General features: G+C 63.3%; 1 protein-coding gene across 6 annotated transcripts in view; it reads left to right on the forward strand.

Moving 5' to 3' along the window:
• The first annotated feature begins 8,663 nt into the window (after positions 1-8,663).
• PRDM16 (PR/SET domain 16) overlaps positions 8,664-17,032 on the forward strand; it is a 311,670-nt gene continuing 303,301 nt past the window's right edge. For all 6 annotated transcript variants that reach the window (XM_072731078.1, XM_072731079.1, XM_072731073.1 and 3 more), the window contains exon 1: positions 8,664-8,818. In XM_072731078.1, coding sequence (XP_072587179.1) covers positions 8,782-8,818 — 37 coding nt within the window. In that variant the 5' untranslated portion in view covers positions 8,664-8,781. The remainder of the gene's footprint in view (positions 8,819-17,032) is intronic.

A 17,032-nucleotide genomic window follows, 5' to 3' on the forward strand; every position in this document is an offset into this window, starting at 1 on the left:
TGAGCATCACTTGCTTGGCATGTTAGCCCTGAACTGAGCCTGTGAAGCCACCGGCTGAGGTGGGGGGATGGTGGAGCCTGTCCCAGTGAGGGCCAAAGAACGGTTCTGGGGTGTCTGCCCTTGAAGGTATGTGTTGGGAAGGAGAAGGGGACCTGGACTTCCCAGCAAGGGCTGGACTCAGAGGAAATACGTATCGCAAGTGGCTCAGTCTTTCTGGACACCCACAAACAAATACCCTGGTGGTTGTCGGGAGCAAGTGGGTGACCGCGATGCCAGCACACCCTCTGGGGCTCACACTCCTGGCATCGCCAAGAAACTCAAGAAGGCATTCCAAACACAGATCCCTCTGCAGCAGTGCCTCTGTTGTGCACACACCCTGGAGCCCATCACTTGGCTGTGCATGTCACTGGAGGAGGGCTTTGTGGTCAGACAGATGGATCTCACTCTCCTGCCTTGATGACATGTCCCTGTACCTCTAAGCACCAGTTTTCCATTTGTAAGGTGCAAACCATTATAGTTCCTACCACACGGGATCATTGTGAGGGCCACACAGTGCCGTGACACAGCAGAGGCCAGCTGTGGGGCAGAGGCCAGCATCCTGCCTGGCACGGGAGCCCAGGCCACCTGTGTTCCACCACTGCAAGCCAGGGAGCCCCACAGATAGACCAAGTTTCTCTTTCTGCCATCACCCTCTGCCCCCATCATGCCGCAGAGGCCCCCTTGAGCAAGCTAGCTGCCTTTTCCAGCATGCAGCTAGGGACCTGGGTGGCTTGCTCACTGCTGTGTCCCCATCACGTGGGACTGGATCAGGCTGCTGAAGCAGGGCAGCCCTTTGCAAGTCGGGATAGGCGAAGGACAGGTCACTAAGACTCAGGTGCTCAGTGCAGGGCTGCTGCCTCCACTGTGATGTCCAGTAAGATCACCGCTCCCCCCCCCCCCCCCATTGCTTCTGGTCTTCGGGGCTGAAATCAGATCTAAAGATCACTTCCTTCTCACTCAGTGCTCTTCATTCATTACTGACTCATTCTTTTATTCACGAAGGCTCCCAAACTTGGGCCAGCCCTGTGGCTTTGTAGAGGCACAAGATGCCCTGGAACTGCAGATCTGCTGAGGGGAAATAGGCCCTGTATTTACCAGTACTACAGGACAGCCAGCTCCAGGAGCACTCCACCTTATAGAGGGGCCTCTGGCCATATGACAGTGCATGCAAGATTGCTGCAGTGTGATCCCAGAGCCTCGGCCTCCTGGAGAGGAGGAGTAGACCTGGAGGGAGGGGGGAAGCACTGATCGCCAGTGCCAGGAGACCAGGTGAGACTAGGGCAGGCCAAGATTGAGAGGGTGGGGCCTGGCTCCGGGAGCCCAATAAGACCTGCATGGGTGATGGGATCTGAAGTCCCCAGGAGCCCTGTTCTTCCTGGTCTAACTTGCCCTCTGTGTCTAGCCAGGGAGTGAGCAGCTGCTTTCTGTGACCCCAACTCAGAGCTCCTAGACAGACCTGGGTTCTGGATGAGGAGGAGTTAGAGGGCACAGGGATCCCTACCAATGACAGCTCCAACAACCGAGATCCCCCCAGGAAGTGCCAGCCCTCATCTGCATGCAGTTGTCTCCACAATACCCTGCTTGTTTTCCCCCATACTACACATTATGAATTCAGGGTGCCCAGTAAGCTGGGGGCTGAGAGCAGGGAAGGACCGTAAGGAGGGAGTCAGGAAGAAGTTAGGTCTGACTCCCTAAAGTTTTGTCTTCACCCTCCACCTGGACTGTCTTCTCGACCTAGGCCTGGAGGGGAACAAGGAAGGCCATGTGCTCAATCCCTTTGGAGCTCTCCACCCTGAACTCCCATCCTAATTCTGTGGCTCTCCTGGGGGTGAGAGGGTCTGTCCCATAAATGAAGAGCTGCTCACAGCCAGGACCCTGCCCTCTTCAACTTAGCACAGGCCTGGCACACAGTGGGTCCTTAGTGAGGTCTCTTCACTGGCCTGGGCTGCAGTGGGTGCATGGGTCTGTGCTGAGTGCAGGTGTGTTCCTGCCATCTGGGCCTCCAGTGTTTCTTCACTGGAGCTTCGTCCAGGATGCAGGAGGGAAGGAGGGCTGGGGAGCTGGACCCTGCAAGCCCTGCAGGTGTTAAAGTTTAGGCATCAGGCACCAGAGCCAAGAGAGGCTGGGCCCTGCTCCATTCCTATAGCCCGAGGGGCAGAGGCGCCTGGGGCAGGGGCAGGAGGCCAGGTCCTGGGAGACAGAGGGAGGGTGGGGCTCCCTGATTCCGGTTATTCTGCAGGAGAGGTAAATTTTCCCTCCCCCAGAGGCAATCCTGGTCTTCATCATCTCCGCTCCCCTCAGTACTAGTTTAGAATGGCGGCAGGGGAGAGGGTGTCCCTCCGGGCATCCCCTTGGCCACCGCATTTCCCTTCCCCTGCCTCCCTCCCTCGGACCTGCCCAGGGTAGAGCGCAGTCGGCCGGGCCCTCCCGTTGCGTCCCTACCCCCAGCGCCGCAGTCACCCTTGGGCGGCGTGGAGTGCGGCAACCGCAAGCCCAAGGTCACGCCTTCTTGGCCCCGCCCAGACGGGCCGGGACTAGCCTGCTCCGGCGCCCGGAACCTCCCGCCGCCCCAGCGTGGGGAGGAGGAGGGAGAGGGGGAGTACTCCCTCCTGGGAGCTCACCTGGGACTAAGGCCTCTGCCGCCCGTCCTCGCCCCTGCAGCCCCGGATCCGCCCTCCACGGGGTCTGGGGAGCCCAGTGGTACGGCCCGACAGTAGGGCGGCTGGGGTGTTCAGCCTCCCTGCATCGCGGCGCGGAGGAACGTGCAGGGGTGGAGAGGAGCCGCCCAGCCGGTGGGGCTGGACCCTCACCCCCTTCGCCGAGCCCTGGAGGGGATGCGGGATGCACCGCGGGACAGGCCGGGGCCCTTCCAGTCTGGGCACCGCCTCTGGGCCTCGGCCGGCAAACGGCCCCAGGGGGTGGGCTGCGCTAGCCCCGCCGGGGTTCCCAACAGTCCGTCGGTTCTCCGACCCACCCGCAGAAGCCAGCGAGAGGGGCGCGGGAAAGTGGGGCGCCACTTCACAGATGCTGCAGCCGAGGCGGGAAGCAATCCCTGCAGGGCATTTGCAGGGTTACGTCTGCGTCCTGTCGGCCCGCAGGACCGAAGGCGAAATTCGGTTTCCAAACTAAGAGGGTGGCCGGTGTGGGAGCAGGGACCAGAGCCGAGAGAGGACAGAGAGGAGGGGCTTTGCAAGCCGGCCTGTGGATCGCGGCGCAGGCCGACCCGGAGCGTCTGCGAAGTTACCAGGAGGCTGGGCAGTGTCTCGGGGTCTGGGGCGTTTGGGGAGGCGGAGGGCGGACTCCCACGCAGCGGCCCCGGGACTCGGGCGCCGGGATAGCGACCCGGCTTGCCCTTTCCGTGGCCGCCACGGCCCTGCCGGAGCTCAGCGGGAACCGGGGCAGGAGGCGGCCGGGTCCACGCGGGTAGCGTCCTTCGGAGCCACGGCACCACCTCCGCGGCGCGAAGCTCCGCGGCGCTGCTGGGCCGGGCGCTCGGGGGAACGCGGTGGCTCCCGGCGCGCAGGCGGGCGGCCCGAGCGTGAGCGCCGCGCGAAGTCCCCGCTCCGGGCGGCGCCAGGACCGGCGCAGGGGTCGGCGGCGGCGCAAACCGGACGCGGCATTCGTTGGCGGGTGTTGAGAGGTCCGGGATGGAGAGGAGGCGTGGGAACGATTCGGTTCGCTGCTCCCGCAGTAGAAGCCGGAGCCCGCGCGCAGCTGCAGGAGCCCCGCTGCGGAGCCGCCGCGTAGTCCCGGCCACCGTGCGCGCAGCGGGGGAAGCAACATTCGGGGGCTTCCTGCACTTCGTGACAGCCGGCTTGGGCCCGGGATCCTGGCTGGAGCCAACTCCCTCCCCGGGAATTCAAATGGGGAGCTCAGGCCCACAGCTTCGATCTCTTAAATTAAAAACAAAACAAACAAAAATATTCCTGATTACGCCCCCAAATGCACGTGGCAGGCCCCACGTGCCGTCGCGCACGCATCCGTGCGCTCTGGAGAGATAGTTGCCCCACCCAGGACTCGGGGATGTAGATTAGGGACGAAAAATCTTTTGGGGGCCCTCCCAAGAGGCTGTCCATCTGCAAGGAACCATGTCCTCCTGCCTGTGAAGGAAGTAGGTTTCCAAACATCTGGGGTTTGTTCGAAATCGACTACATGGTTCGCATTCCTGGGACGTCTTGGTTGAGAGTGCCCCGATGCTCTCAGGACCCGCTGCAGAGCAGGGAGTGGTCGTGGGCACCCGGAGACCTTGACTGTGAGCAGCACAGGGAACAAACAGCTTTGCCACACCACTCTGTGAACTCGCTGGGCCAGAAATCAGAGCCTGTGGGCCCCGTTGTCCTCCAAAGTTAGCTGGGTCACAGCCAGCTTCCCTGAGCTCTGCGTAGGAAGAAAGGCAAAAGGGGGCCTGGAATATTAACCCCAGAGCCTTGGGGGTGGTTGTGGTGGCCCCGGTCTGGAGCTGAGGCACCCACTCTGGAACAGTGTGGAGGCCACCCTGGGGAGGACAAATTCTCCCAGAGACAGTCCATGCCCCAACCCTTCCCCCTTTCTAGACCAAACACTCAAGCTAGCTATTGGCCCCAGGGCTGGAAGGCGAAGGCAGAGCATCCAGTCCGCACTGAGCCCCCTGCTGGGTGCCAGGACCACCTCCTTTTCCGTGGAGTGGGAACCAAACCAGATTGTCCCCAAGCATCCCTGGTGGTCTCTAAGCCTTCTGTTGCTCAAATCTGGGAGACATTTCCACCTAACATAGGGCAGGAGAATGTGCCTAGAGAGGGAGACCCCCATCTCAGCCTGTGATGGGGGTGGGCTGAGGACTGGTAGTCTGGACCCTTTCAGGGCAGCAGATCTCCAGGGAGAGCCCATATGTAAACTAAGGGTGGTGTGCTGTTATTCTTTTAGCTACTCACTTTTTCTGAGCAGGAACTGGAGGGTGAGCAAAGCCTGACCTGGAATCCAATTGAGGCCAGAGACTGAGTGCCTGGAAGCCTTTGGCCAAATTTCAGGGGCACAGATAGGGCTAGGGGCCAGGGAGAGGGGGCAGTGAGAATCTGTCTGGGTCAGTGCATCTGGCCTACGGGGCCTTCCCATTCCCACCTGCCAGTGCACAAGCTGAAGCTGGGCTCTGCGTGGACAGGTGACTGGGCTGGTTAGGACCCTGCACCTTCCGGTACACACAGGCCACAATGCAGACCTCAAGCCTTTCGAGCTGGCAGGGGGTGTGAGTCCTAGCCAAGCAAAGGGACCCTCTCACCCAAGACACTAAGCTCTGGGAGTCCACAGTATCGTTGGGAGTTCAGGCAGTATCGTTACTCAAGGCTTCCGGGGCGTCCTGGAGTTGGTGACCTGCTTCCTGGCTGCCTGCTATAATGCTAACTGCAGCACTGAGGGCCAGCTTGCTCATGGTCCCAAACCCAGCCCCTTCCCAAAAGAGTTTAAATGGCCCTGGGTCTCCAGCAGCACCTCCCTGCTGGCCGGAAAGGCTGTGTAGGCAGAGCTCCTGTCTCAAGTGGGACTCCAGGCTGTGGCAAAGGCAGGGGAAAGTCCTCTGTCCAGTACCCTGGACCCCAGCAACAAAGTCGGTTCCAAAACCTAATAGCCTGAAGGATGTGTCCCTGTAGCCCACACCTCAAGGGCCTCTGGTCTGTGGACCACTTGGGCCCACAGTAGGAAGCCAAGGTTAGTGGCAGCACTCCCACACCCCAGTGCCAGGTCCCCTAAGCCAGTCACAAGACTCCCTGAAGCTTGGCAAGGTTTGAAAAGTGCCCTCCAACCTTTCAGTATCAACAAGCTGAAAAGCACTCCTCTTCCTGTTTCACCCTCACAGGGCCCATACCTGTTCCCCCAAGTCCCAGTCCCCAAATGTCTGCAACGTTGGGCTGTGGTCTGGACCTACGTCTGATTCCCTACGTCTGATTCCCTCTTCTTCACCCTTCTCTCTGCGGACTCTGCAAAGCCTGACCTGTTCTTGGTTCTTAATCCGGCCACGCGGGGGCAGGGCCCGGCCAGGCCAGGGCCGTGGCCTTGGGGACAGTCTGCCCAGGCTCCTGCAACAGCCTGGGGCTGATGGGAGTGAGTGCGCTGCCGCTGCCGGAGCTGCTGCTGCTTCGGCAGGCACCTGGGGATGTCAGCAGCTAGGCCATCGCCCGTCATTTCTGAGCCCTAGTTCTTTCTCCCCAGGCAGACCCAGAGCTGCAGGCCCTACCCCCGCCCCAGGGCCCTGGCAGGGGGCAGAGAAAGAGTGCAGCCTCCTACCTGCCCTCCTTCCCCAGGCCCTGGAAAGGGGTGCAGTCCCAGAGTCTAGAGAGTGTCCTGGCCCAGCTTGGCCAGGATCCAGAAGATTTTAATCACCTTCTGAGCTGAGAGAGAGGGCCAGAGTGAGCTGGGGTGCCCCCAGAAGAAGATTGGGTCTTCTAAACCTTGGAGTCTACTGGGCTGCCTCCAGGCCAGAGGGAAGGGAAGCCTGAACTTGGGTGGGGGGTGGAGGATAGGGTAGGACCTTCTGTGCAGGTGGGAGTACTTCGAAGGCACCACCCTATTCCCCCCAGGCCTCCTACCCAAACTTGCTAGGAGGCTCCCAGCAAGGGGGACCAGGGAGGCTGAGATAGGAGGGTGACCTTGTGTTGTTTCTGGCCAGTGGTGACAGCCAGGTGAGGTCCATGGGCTGAAGCCTGCCCTGGCTGGGGTAAGCAGAACAACTCCCAGTTCTGAGCTCCAGGTTCCTTCCTTCCTCTCCCAGTGACCCCTCACCTTGAGACTGAGTGGGTTCTGAGCCTGCTAGGGGTGGCCCACCCAAACCCCAGAACCTGGCAGCAAGGCCCAAGGAGCCTCTGACCACGCAGTCCTCCACGAAGCCCACGGGGACAGGCAGAGTGTGGGGTGCGGGGGAAAGACCCTCAGAAGGAGGCAGGCAAGGGGACTGAGCTGCCCCTGGCGCCCCTGTTGGTGCCGGTCGTCAACACTCACCTAGGGCCGGAAACAGTGGAGGCTGCATTCAGTTCAGGGAGAAACAGCAGGGCGGAGAGTGCCTTCTCCGTCTGGGGCTGCAAGCAGAGTGCAAGGCTGGGCACCCCTGAAACCGTGGACGCTCCGGCCAGTTGAATTCAGACAGGAAGGCAGCTGTGAAGTGCGGAGGCGGGAAGGCCCGGCGCACGGCCGCCTCTGGCTCCCGCCAAGCCCTGTTCTGTGGAGCTCTTCCTCGGGGGTAGCACCGGCCACACACCCCTCGCCATCCTGGGCGCCTCCGCTAGGACCCCAGGGTCTCCGTGTTAGTCCTTCCGCCCTTACCCGTTCACCTCTCCCGTGGCGAGGGCTCGGGTGCCGCATGCAGGTCTCCGCGCGGGCACCACTCGTCTCACGGCACGACAAATGGGGCACACGGGGAGTGGCGCACAGCCAGGAGCCCACCCGCGGCTGCAGAGACCCCAGCAAAGGCTCGACCTCTGCCCCGCTCAGGCTGACTCCGGGGCAGCTTTAGGTCCCTGATCCCGCAGAGCCCGCGTCCCCGGCAGGGCCGGGGTCAGCGCCTGCGTCGGCCCCCATGTCCCTCTCCAATCTCAGACACACGGGAGGAGTTCCCAGGCCCCTTGCCCGGACGTTTCGAGTTCCCCTCCGCGTCGGAGGGCTGCGAGGTAGAAGCACCCGGTCAGCTCCCGCCCTCGCACTGCCACCTGCTCCGCCGGCCCTCCCGCCCGCTCCGCACCTGGGCCGCGAGCGGCCCCTTCCCCGAGGGTGGCCCAGCTCGGGGGCTGGCGCGGCGGGTACTCACCTGGGGCCCGCCCCCGCGGTGGCCGGGTTCGGACGCCGGCCCCCCGCGCAGCCTCCCCGGTGCCCGCGCGCGCGGCTCTCCGCGGTTCCGCGCGGACGGAGCGCGGCGGGTCCGAGTGTCCCCGGCCGCCGGGATTGTGGCGGAGCGCGGAGCTGGCGGCGCCACCGCTGTTGTTTTTGAGCCGCGGAGCCCGGAGCAGCAGCGCTGGGGTGGGGGCGAAGGGGAGGGGCGGGAGCCGGGCAGGCCGAGGGGGGCGGCGGGGCCCGGAGGGGGCTCCGGAGGAGGCTTCGGCGGAGCCGGGATCGGCGCGCGCGGCTGGGACACCCCCTCGGGCGGGGGCGGGGCGGGGCGGGGGCCGCGGGGAGACGCGGGGAGAAGAGCAGGCCGGGGCGACGCGGGACGCAAAGCTTTTTAATTAGGAATAAAATGCCATAAAACGGAGCCAACCCAGCCAGACCCGCGTCCGAACTGTGGGCGCGTCCCCCCCCCCCCCCCGTCCTGGGAAGGGGCGCGGACCCGCGCCGCCGCCACTCCGCCCGCGGCCGGCGCAGGGGCAGGGTGGGGGCATCGTCACCTCGCCTCTGGGGCCACCTGGGTCCTTTTAAAGTGTCCGGGGTGCGGGCCCCGGGCGGGAGCGCCGAGCACGGAATGTGTTCTTAAAGGGCCAGTTCCGAGCTGCGCTGGAAAGGGGAGGGGGGAGAGGGGGCGGGGGGGGGAGAGATAAGTGAGAGGAAGACCGGGAAGGCCGAGGAGAGCCCCCCAATCCCGCGCCGAGGCGGCGGCGGCGACGGCGGCGCGACGATGAGGATGATGAATACATTGCAAAGTTTTTTTGGCCCCGGCGAGGGGTGTCAGATTGAGTGCTGTGTGCGCATGTGCGAAGGTGTCCAAACTGACAATGCTGGGGAGATGAAGATAGTGTGTAGCTGCTTCTGGACTCAAGGAGGAGGAGAGAGATTCCGCGAGCCGACACCATGCGATCCAAGGCGAGGGCGAGGAAGCTAGCCAAAAGTAAGTCTCCCGCGCTCGGCCGCGCCGCGCCGCCGGGTCCGGGCCGCGGGGCCGGGGCGCCCGGGCCAGGGGTGCGCGTCGGGGCGCGGCCGGCGCGCCCTGGGCTCCCGGCCCTCCGGTCGGCCGCGCGGCCCGGGGGCTGCTCCGCCTCCCGCGCTCCGGGGCGGCCGGCTCGGCGCAGAGGCTCGGGGCGCCCGGGCCGCGCGCTCCCCGAAGGCGCCGGCCCCCTCCTCGCGAACCCCCTCCCCCCCCCAGTGTCAGGCGCTCGGGCCCGGGAACCCGAGGCGCGCGGTGGGGGCCGGGGAGGGGGGCGGAGGGGGAGGGCTGGGGGTGGAGGGGAGCGAAAAGCGAAAGTTAGCGAAAAGTTGACGAAAGGGGAGAGCAACTTTTTCCTCCTCGCTCGCTCTCTCCCTCTCTCTCTCGGAGTGGCTCTCAGTCCTGGTCAAATCATATTCCGGGCTTTTGAAATAGTGGGCGCTAGAGCACCGCCTTTGGCGTCCGCCAGCTGGGCGCAGAGGAGGGAGACCCCGAGCCGGGGAGGGGGCGGAGGAGGGGGCGCGGGCCGGCGTCCACCGCGCCTCGCGGGCGCAGGGCAGGGGCGGCAGCGCGACAGCCCGGCCGCCTGGGCGGCAACACGGACACGTCCTCCGGGGCCGGCCCCGCGGCCGCCAAGTGTATTCCCGCCCGGTGCCCCGCGCGGCGGCGGGCGCTCCTCCGGGACTCCGGGACTCCGGGGCTCCGGCACCCGCGCGGCCGGCCCGGGAGGGAGCCCGTGCCTCCCGCGGGAGGGTCCCCGCCCGGCCGCCTCCCGCCTCCCGCCGCCGCCGCCGCCCCCCTCGCCCCGGCCGCACGCGCAGCCCCGAGGCCCGGAGGGGACGGAGCTGCCCGCGGCGACGCTGCCCGGTCCCCGCTCTTACTTTCTCTTTCGCTCCGTCTCGGGCCGAGCCCCGAGCTCCGCGCGCCCGGCCCGCCGCCCGCCGGGTCCTCGCCGCCGGCCCGGTGCGCCCGCCGCCCGCCGCCCGCCCCGCCGCCTGCCGCCGCGCCCGGGCCCCCCGCGCTCCCTCCACTCCCCGGCCGCTGGCGCCAGCGGCGGGGAGGCCCGCGGGCCCGGGACCGCGGCCCCGGCGGAGGGCAGGTGGGAGCGGCGGAGCCGCGGCGGGGAGAGCGCGGCTCCCGGAGCCCCGGCCGAGGCCCGGCTGCAGCGAAGCGGGAGCGCCGCGCGGGGACGAACCGGCGCCGCGGTGCCAGCCGCCCGCTCCTCCGCCGGCCGCCCGCCCACCCACGCCGGGGGCGCCAGGCCAGCTCCCCTGGGATCCCCGCGCGACCACCAGGCCGCTCCGCCCGCCCCTCTCCCGCCTGACCCTGGCCGGCCGAGCCTCCCCGCACCGGGGCTGAGCCCCCGAGCACGAGCCTGGTGGGCTGGGAACTCCGACACTTTCCGAAGTTGTGCTGTCGTGGTTGGGTCGGCCTGGCTCCCGGGACAGCGGCCCCGCGGGGCTAGGCCCGGCGTGCGCCATGGAGCACGGGGGAAAAGCAGCTCCCCGCGCAGGCAGGACGGCCCCGGAGCCCCCGAGTTGTGTGGGGCTCCTCCTGGAGGCGCACCTTTCCGGCCCGTCTCCCTTGCCCCGGGCTCGGGGCCTCGGCCTCCTCCGTCTCCCCTGACCTCTGGCCCCTCTTGGTGCGAACAAGGCCCCAGTGTTTTGTGGCTGGTGCGCCAGGGCTGGGTGCCCGCTACCTGTGGGCCCGCAGGCCTGGGGGTGTGGGTGTTGGTGTGTGAGCACGGCGGCTTCCTGAGTCTCATTCCTGGGCTGCAGGCTGCCCGGGTCAGGCTCTGGCCGAGGAAGGACCTGCGGCTGGAGCCCTACGGTGGGACGTGCAGCCGCGCTCTGGCTGGGCCTTCGCTGTAAGCGAGAGGCTGCTCAGAGCCCCCAGCGCAGCCCTGGAAACAGCCAAGCGTCCTGCACTCAGCTCCCTGCCTGCTCCACCCCAACAGGTGGGGAAGGGGGCCCTGCTGGCTCTTCTCACCACTTGGAATGGGTGCCTGGCCCGGAGGCCAGGGGACCAGAATCGAAGATAGGGCAGAGCACAGGTCTCCCTGTCCTGGGAGTCCTTGGTGAGAAGGAGCCAAAGCGGGACAAGTGTGTCCAGCCCAGACCCCACTGGAGCCGGCAGGAGCAAGCGCTGGAAACCCCTCACAGCCGGGACAGCTGTCCCCAGCCCTGCCCGAAGAGGTGGCCGAGGCCGGCACAGGGCCACAGCTGCCTGCCCGATACGGAGCACAGGATCCGCTGAGGAATTTCATTTCATAGGACAATATTTTAAGCAGATGTGGAGGTCCCTAGGGACCTGCCTCCATTACCTGAATCTGAGGCAGCAGGGCAGCCCCAGTGCCGCCAGGAGAACCTCCTCCTGCAAGCCACATCGCGGCCAGGGGCAGGGGGCTGGGGGAAGAAAGAGAGGTCACGGTTATAGGCCTGGATGCAGGGCTGGGCTGTGCCTGAAGCCATGTGCGGGGAGCAGAAGGACAACCTGGTCAGTGAGTGAGTGAGTGTCACCCCCTGAGTCAGAGCTTGAGGGCTGCCCCGGAGGCTGCATCTGTGGCTGTAATTTCGTTTGTGTTTCACTAGGACCCCACTCCAGGGGTCTCCCTGCGGGGCTTGCATGCAGACTGAGCTGGTGGCACTTCTGGGGCCCACCCTGGGGGCTGTGAGTTGAGCTTTCCAAGGACAGAGGCCCCTGAGGTGCTCACCACCTCTCAGAGTGAGCCTAGGCAGCTGGGGACAGAGTGAAGGCAGGTAGGTCCAGGTCCCCTCACACAGGCCAGGGCGCTTGCTGGCCCGTGGGGAATCGGGGCTGTCCCTGCCCTACATTTAAACACAAAACGCCTAACAAAAGCTTTGTGTTTCTGCCACTGTTGTGAGCCAGATGGGCAGGTATGGGGGTCTACACAGCCCAGGTGCCCTCCTGGCCTTGTAGCACAGCTGGGGGGCCCTGTGCGAGAGACGATGTGCTCTCAGAGAGCCCCCATCAGAGCCGCCCCGAGACCTGATCACCATGGACGTGCAAAGACAACTAGACATGACATAGTCCAGGCCTGGGGATAGTGTCCTGGGGACAACTGCCGCCTGGCCCCCTGGGGTGGAGGTGGGAGTGCTACCTCTGCTTGATGCTGGACATGGTGTGTCCTGTGTGTGCATCCTCAGGGTGACGTGTGTGTGACAGGGGTGTGGGGAGCCTGGCTGGAGGCTGAGCTCCTAGCCGGTTCCTTCTCCGAAGCAGAAAGCAGCGGGGCTCGGGCTCTGCTGGGCCCTGCCCTTCTCCCGCCGGCCAGGGAAAGCCTGCCCCTTCCACCACTTCTCTCCCCGCAGCCAGGACGGCAGCCTCCTGTCTGGACGCCTAGAAGGGCAGCAGTGCCAGGAAATGTCCGGCAGGAGTCGAGCGACTCGCCCCGCTTCGGGCGAAAACGCCGAGGCCACGGAGGAGGGGCGGGGTGCAGGGCTGGCGGCCAAGGCCAGGTGCCCTGCGGCAGTGCGCTGAGTGCCTGCAGGCTCTGGCTCCACCACTGGCCCCGCGGGTGTGCCTGGGCGCCCAGGCCTGTGGGCGGGGGCGGGTGCCAAGTCCTGTTGATCGGGTGACCTCCGAGCGGGCTCCCAGGGGAAGGTCCTCACCACCGGACACCCACCGGGCCACCCTGCACATACTATTGGCCGTGGGCAGGGAGCAGGTGCGGGCTGAGCCGCGCCCCCCCCCCCTCCGGGGCCCGTGGCTCCTGAGAACCCTGAGTTACAGCACGGAGCTGCGGACCCGGTCCCGACGTTTCTGTTGGGAGGCCGGGTGCTGGCGGTGGGGCCGGCGGGAGGCTCCCCCCACTGGGCCCCTAGGGGGAGGCCGTCAGCTCACAGGGCCGCTGTAGGCTCGATTAGCCCCCTGTTTTATTCAATTAGGAGGCAATTAGGGATCCTTGGGGGGCTGGGGCTGGTAATTAAGGTGATGTATAATTAGAGTTTCAACAAAAATTATCCAGGATTAAAAATCTTTTGAATAATTTCGTTTAAAAATTTCAAATAGCGTTAAAGACAATTTATCAGGTTTTGAATCAAACCCGTGTAACAAGTCTTGGACGCTACAGCGCGAGGAGCGGGCGCGGGAGGACTAGGGACAGCTCGAGCACTGTCCCCCTGCGGGAAAGAAACTTGGCGAAGGGACAGAAGAGCCGGGCCTTGCTGCACGGTACAGTGGCTGTCGCGCGCTGGGACGCGGGCTGCCTAGGGCTGCGGACGGCGTGGGCCAGCCTGGCCGTGGGGCCTGGGGACCCCGTGCTGAGCCAGCGTCGCTGCAGCCCCCTGTTCTCCGCGTACAAAGTCCCAGTAACTACCGCGCCGCCACGTGAACAGCGCTGCCCGTCTACACAGCGCTGCCGGTTCATGGCAGAGGCTGCCGCCCCCGGGAGCCCTGCACCCCGGCCCAGCCAGCGGGAGCAGCGCCCTCCTCTTCCAGGACTGAAATTGGCCCCAAGGGTCTCCGCCTCTTGGTTTCCTGAACGGAGAAGGGCGGGCTCGGACTCCCAGCTCCGGGATTCTTGACCCTGACCCAGACTCTGCGGCCGGGAAGCTCGCGCCCCCATCCCAGTGGCTTTGCAGATTTGGGCGCAGAGAGTCGGGAGAGTGCTCCCGCAGCCTGGGTCAAATTCGGGGTGGCGTGGGGAGGAAGGAGATGGTGAGGGGATCCGAAGCGCCGCTGGGCGCTGGAGGTCGGGCTTTGCGGGATCAACCCTGCCTTCCGGGATGCGTGGAGGTGGAGCATTCGCCCCGTGCATTTGCCCCAGGCACCTGCCCACTGAGAGGTCCTACCAAAGTCGCAGCCCAGCCTCCGAGCCTCCCGAGCCTCCAGGAAACAGGAGGAGCCAGGGTCCCTTAAAGGCATTCCTCGACCACTTGCTCAGCCTGACCTCACTCCCCTTCATTGATCCTGGGGATGGAATTTGGCCTCCTGGGCACCACTTTTAGCGGCAAAATCTCCCAAACACAGAGAGGTTGAGTACCCAGTGGAAGTCACACAGCAGTTAGGGATGAAACTGAATGCCACCGAAGTAAAGTTCCCCAAGCTTTCGTATTTCACACCATCACTCCCCTACCCCTTCCTTAGGGTTCCGCGGGTTGTATTTAGTTCCATACAATTTTCTTTTTTAATGTGTCAAGGTTTAAGCATTTTTCCCAAGGACAGTGCTTAGCTTGTAACAGGTCTGGTTTTTAAAAGCAAATAAGACATCAGTGTTCTTACAGCTTTTGAATGCCACCAGCTAACTGTCCTCAGCCTCCTCCGGACCCGGTGTTTTTTGCTGGGATCTGGACTCTCCTGCTGCTCTTCCACCCCAGGCTGCACAGGACGCTCTGCCATGAGCTTTTCCAGCCTCTGGCTCTGGGTGTCCTCTCCCCAGGTCAGGTGCAGAATGGCGGGCTGTTGACCTGGGTCAGCCTCATCTGCAACCCCTCCCGTGTACTATCTTTTTTGTGAGCAAAGGCAGGAGGTGTAGGGCTAGCCTGCTTACCCTCCCGCCGCCACCCCAAATCTGGAGGGAAATAATCAGCGCCCTTCCCCCAAGGCAATCAAGGAGAGGTGGAGCCACTGCTGTGTGGACATGAGCCCATGAGCCACCCTGAGCCACGGGGGGGGGGGGGGGGGGGGGGGGGGTGGGGGGTGGTGGTGGTGGTGGTGGTAGGAGCCCACCGCTGTAGTCGCAGGTCTAGCCCCAAACCGGCTGCTGTTCCTTATGCCTGGGCACCTCACAGCTACTGTGAGGGCCGGGTGCTCCCTGTAGGCTGGCCAGTGCTCCTGAGCTCTGCTGGGCCGCAGGGCGATGGGGAGGGCCTCTTCCTGCCCTACCACTCTCTCTCTTGGGGTTTCTGCCATCAAATCCTTGGCTGGCCAGCCCGGCTGGCCTCTCCCGAGAGTCAGGAACAATGCCCCGGAGCTCGCAGAGAGCGGTGCCTGGGCTCCGAAATACATATTTGTTTAATAGTTAACATTCTGTGCAAAAAAAGGAGGGAAGTCAGATTCTGGTGAAGGCTTTGCTTATTTTATATCCACTATAACTATTTCTGTCCATGAAAATTGGCTTAATTATATCAATGGAATGTTTCTTTTTCAATTCTGTATGCAATTAGTCCATCTTGCTGGCTGCAATTTATTTTAATAAAAAAATAAACCAGTGGTGTGTTCAGTTCCTCGTCCCCTGGGGACAAATGCGATTGGTGTGTTTAATTTCATTAACTACAATGCGGCCTACTGGAAAAATGTATAAAATCAGCTTTATACAGCTTAAACACTGGCATTTGAAACAAATCATTATTGCATTAGCTGTCACACTGGTAATTCTAGAATCTAAGGAAAAAAATATATTATGGCTGTTTTTATAACCCTTTGCAAATGCACTGTTAAAATAATTTATAATCATTTTAAAACATGGCTGGGTCCTAGCGAATATTTTACCTCCTCTAAATCAGGTTCTGCATTATCCCGTGCCCATTTTACTTACTGATGCTTGTGTCATTTCCAGCCCCAAATACGCATCTTTCAGGGTAGAGACGGTGCAGTCTGTCTTTAAGCAAAGGTGATAACATGGGTCACCTTTTCATTCTGGTCTGACCTGGGTCTCAGGTGGGTCTCAAGGTGAAATATTTGGTGTGACGTTATACTCATCTGAAATGTGCCTGAGGCCAGGGGGGGATGGGGGCAGGGGCAGAGCGGGTGCGGGTGCTCGCAGAGCCTTCCCCTTCACCACAGCCCCCCCACCCACAATGGTGAGCGGAGGGATCCGGGAGCAGACGGGCTTTAGGGCTTTACTGACTTGGGAGCAAAAACATCCCAGGGCGGGTGTTCCCCCGCTCAAACTCGGGGACGTGAGGAGCAACATTTGCTCTGCTTACCCCAGAGACCCTGCTCAGGAAAGAGAACCGGGACCCTTGCGCACATGCTTTCTGAACCTGACATGAGAGTTCTCTGCAAAATTCACCAGACTCATGCTGCCTTTCAGTGGCAGCACACTTCCGGGAAGGGGGAAGGGCTTGTGCCTTCAGTCCGCATCCCTGGGGGAGCTAGGGGTGGAAGCAGGATCCACCTTATCCAAGGGAGGAGGGAGTCTGGGCCCAGCCCGAGCTGGCCCTGCAGGTGAGGCAGGTGATGGGGTACTGGCAGGTGCTGGCCCCCCACTCCCTCCCATGGCCATGTGCCTAGAGGTGCTCAGAGGGATCTGGGAGCAGGGTGCTGAGAGAAGCCCAGGGCTTCTCGGATAGCCAGCTCCTGGCTCTCTTGTGCACTTTGGGGGTGACCTGAAGGCCCTGTGGAGTGGGCGCTGGCCCTTCCTAGCATGGAGGTGGATGGGCAGGCGTCTGGCTGGGAACAAGCAGAGACTCCAGGGCTCAGCCTGGCCCTGGGCTTCTTCCAGGCCCCTGGCCCCTCCCACCCCCAGGTAGCACCACTGGACATTGAGAGGAAGAAGGCCACAGTCAGAGTAGTTTGAGGTGGGGATCTGGCTGCTGCACAACTCAGGGCTTCCCAGTCCTGCAGGTGGATTCTTGGGGAGTTCCGAGAGATGCACTTGGGCATTTCTGGCCCAACCGAGGGTGAACCCCTAGCCCTGCCCCTTCACCTCCTGACTCACCCGATGGAATTACGCAGACTCTATCCTCTCCTTCTGATACAGTTCTATTCTCTAATGGATTCTACTGCGGGTGATGGTAGGGCACGAAGGGGGCCCCAGGCACACAGCGTCCTTGCGTCTGAAGCCCCTTCGTGCTCCTCAGGACCCTGCATGGTGGGGCTGGGTCTCCTGGATCCCTAATTCCATCTGTCCCAGAGTGGGTCCCCAGACCTGTGGGTTGCTTTCCATTCAGCATGCTGCCGAGTGGAGGAAGAATTGGCTTTGTCTACTTTCCTACTTTAGAAAGAATAACAAAGCCGAATGCTTGGTGCAAATATGAAGCCCTGGACCTGGATGCTTGGGGCCTGTGGCTAGGGGCTTCCTGTCCGGCCCCAGAACCCAGCAACCCCCACTCCACCTTCATACTGTATGTGTTCCACCATTGCTGCCGGCAAGGCACCCCACCTTCTGCCACCAGATTGGTTCCCCTTTCGCCTTTTGCCTCAGCAAGGGCAGGTATAGGGCCTGCTGCTCACCCTCCCACCACCCCAAATACCTGTGTGCATCTAGCTTCC

The sequence above is a fragment of the Vulpes vulpes genome, chromosome 12 (assembly GCF_048418805.1).
Source record: "Vulpes vulpes isolate BD-2025 chromosome 12, VulVul3, whole genome shotgun sequence".
Classification (NCBI taxonomy): Eukaryota; Metazoa; Chordata; class Mammalia; order Carnivora; family Canidae; genus Vulpes; species Vulpes vulpes.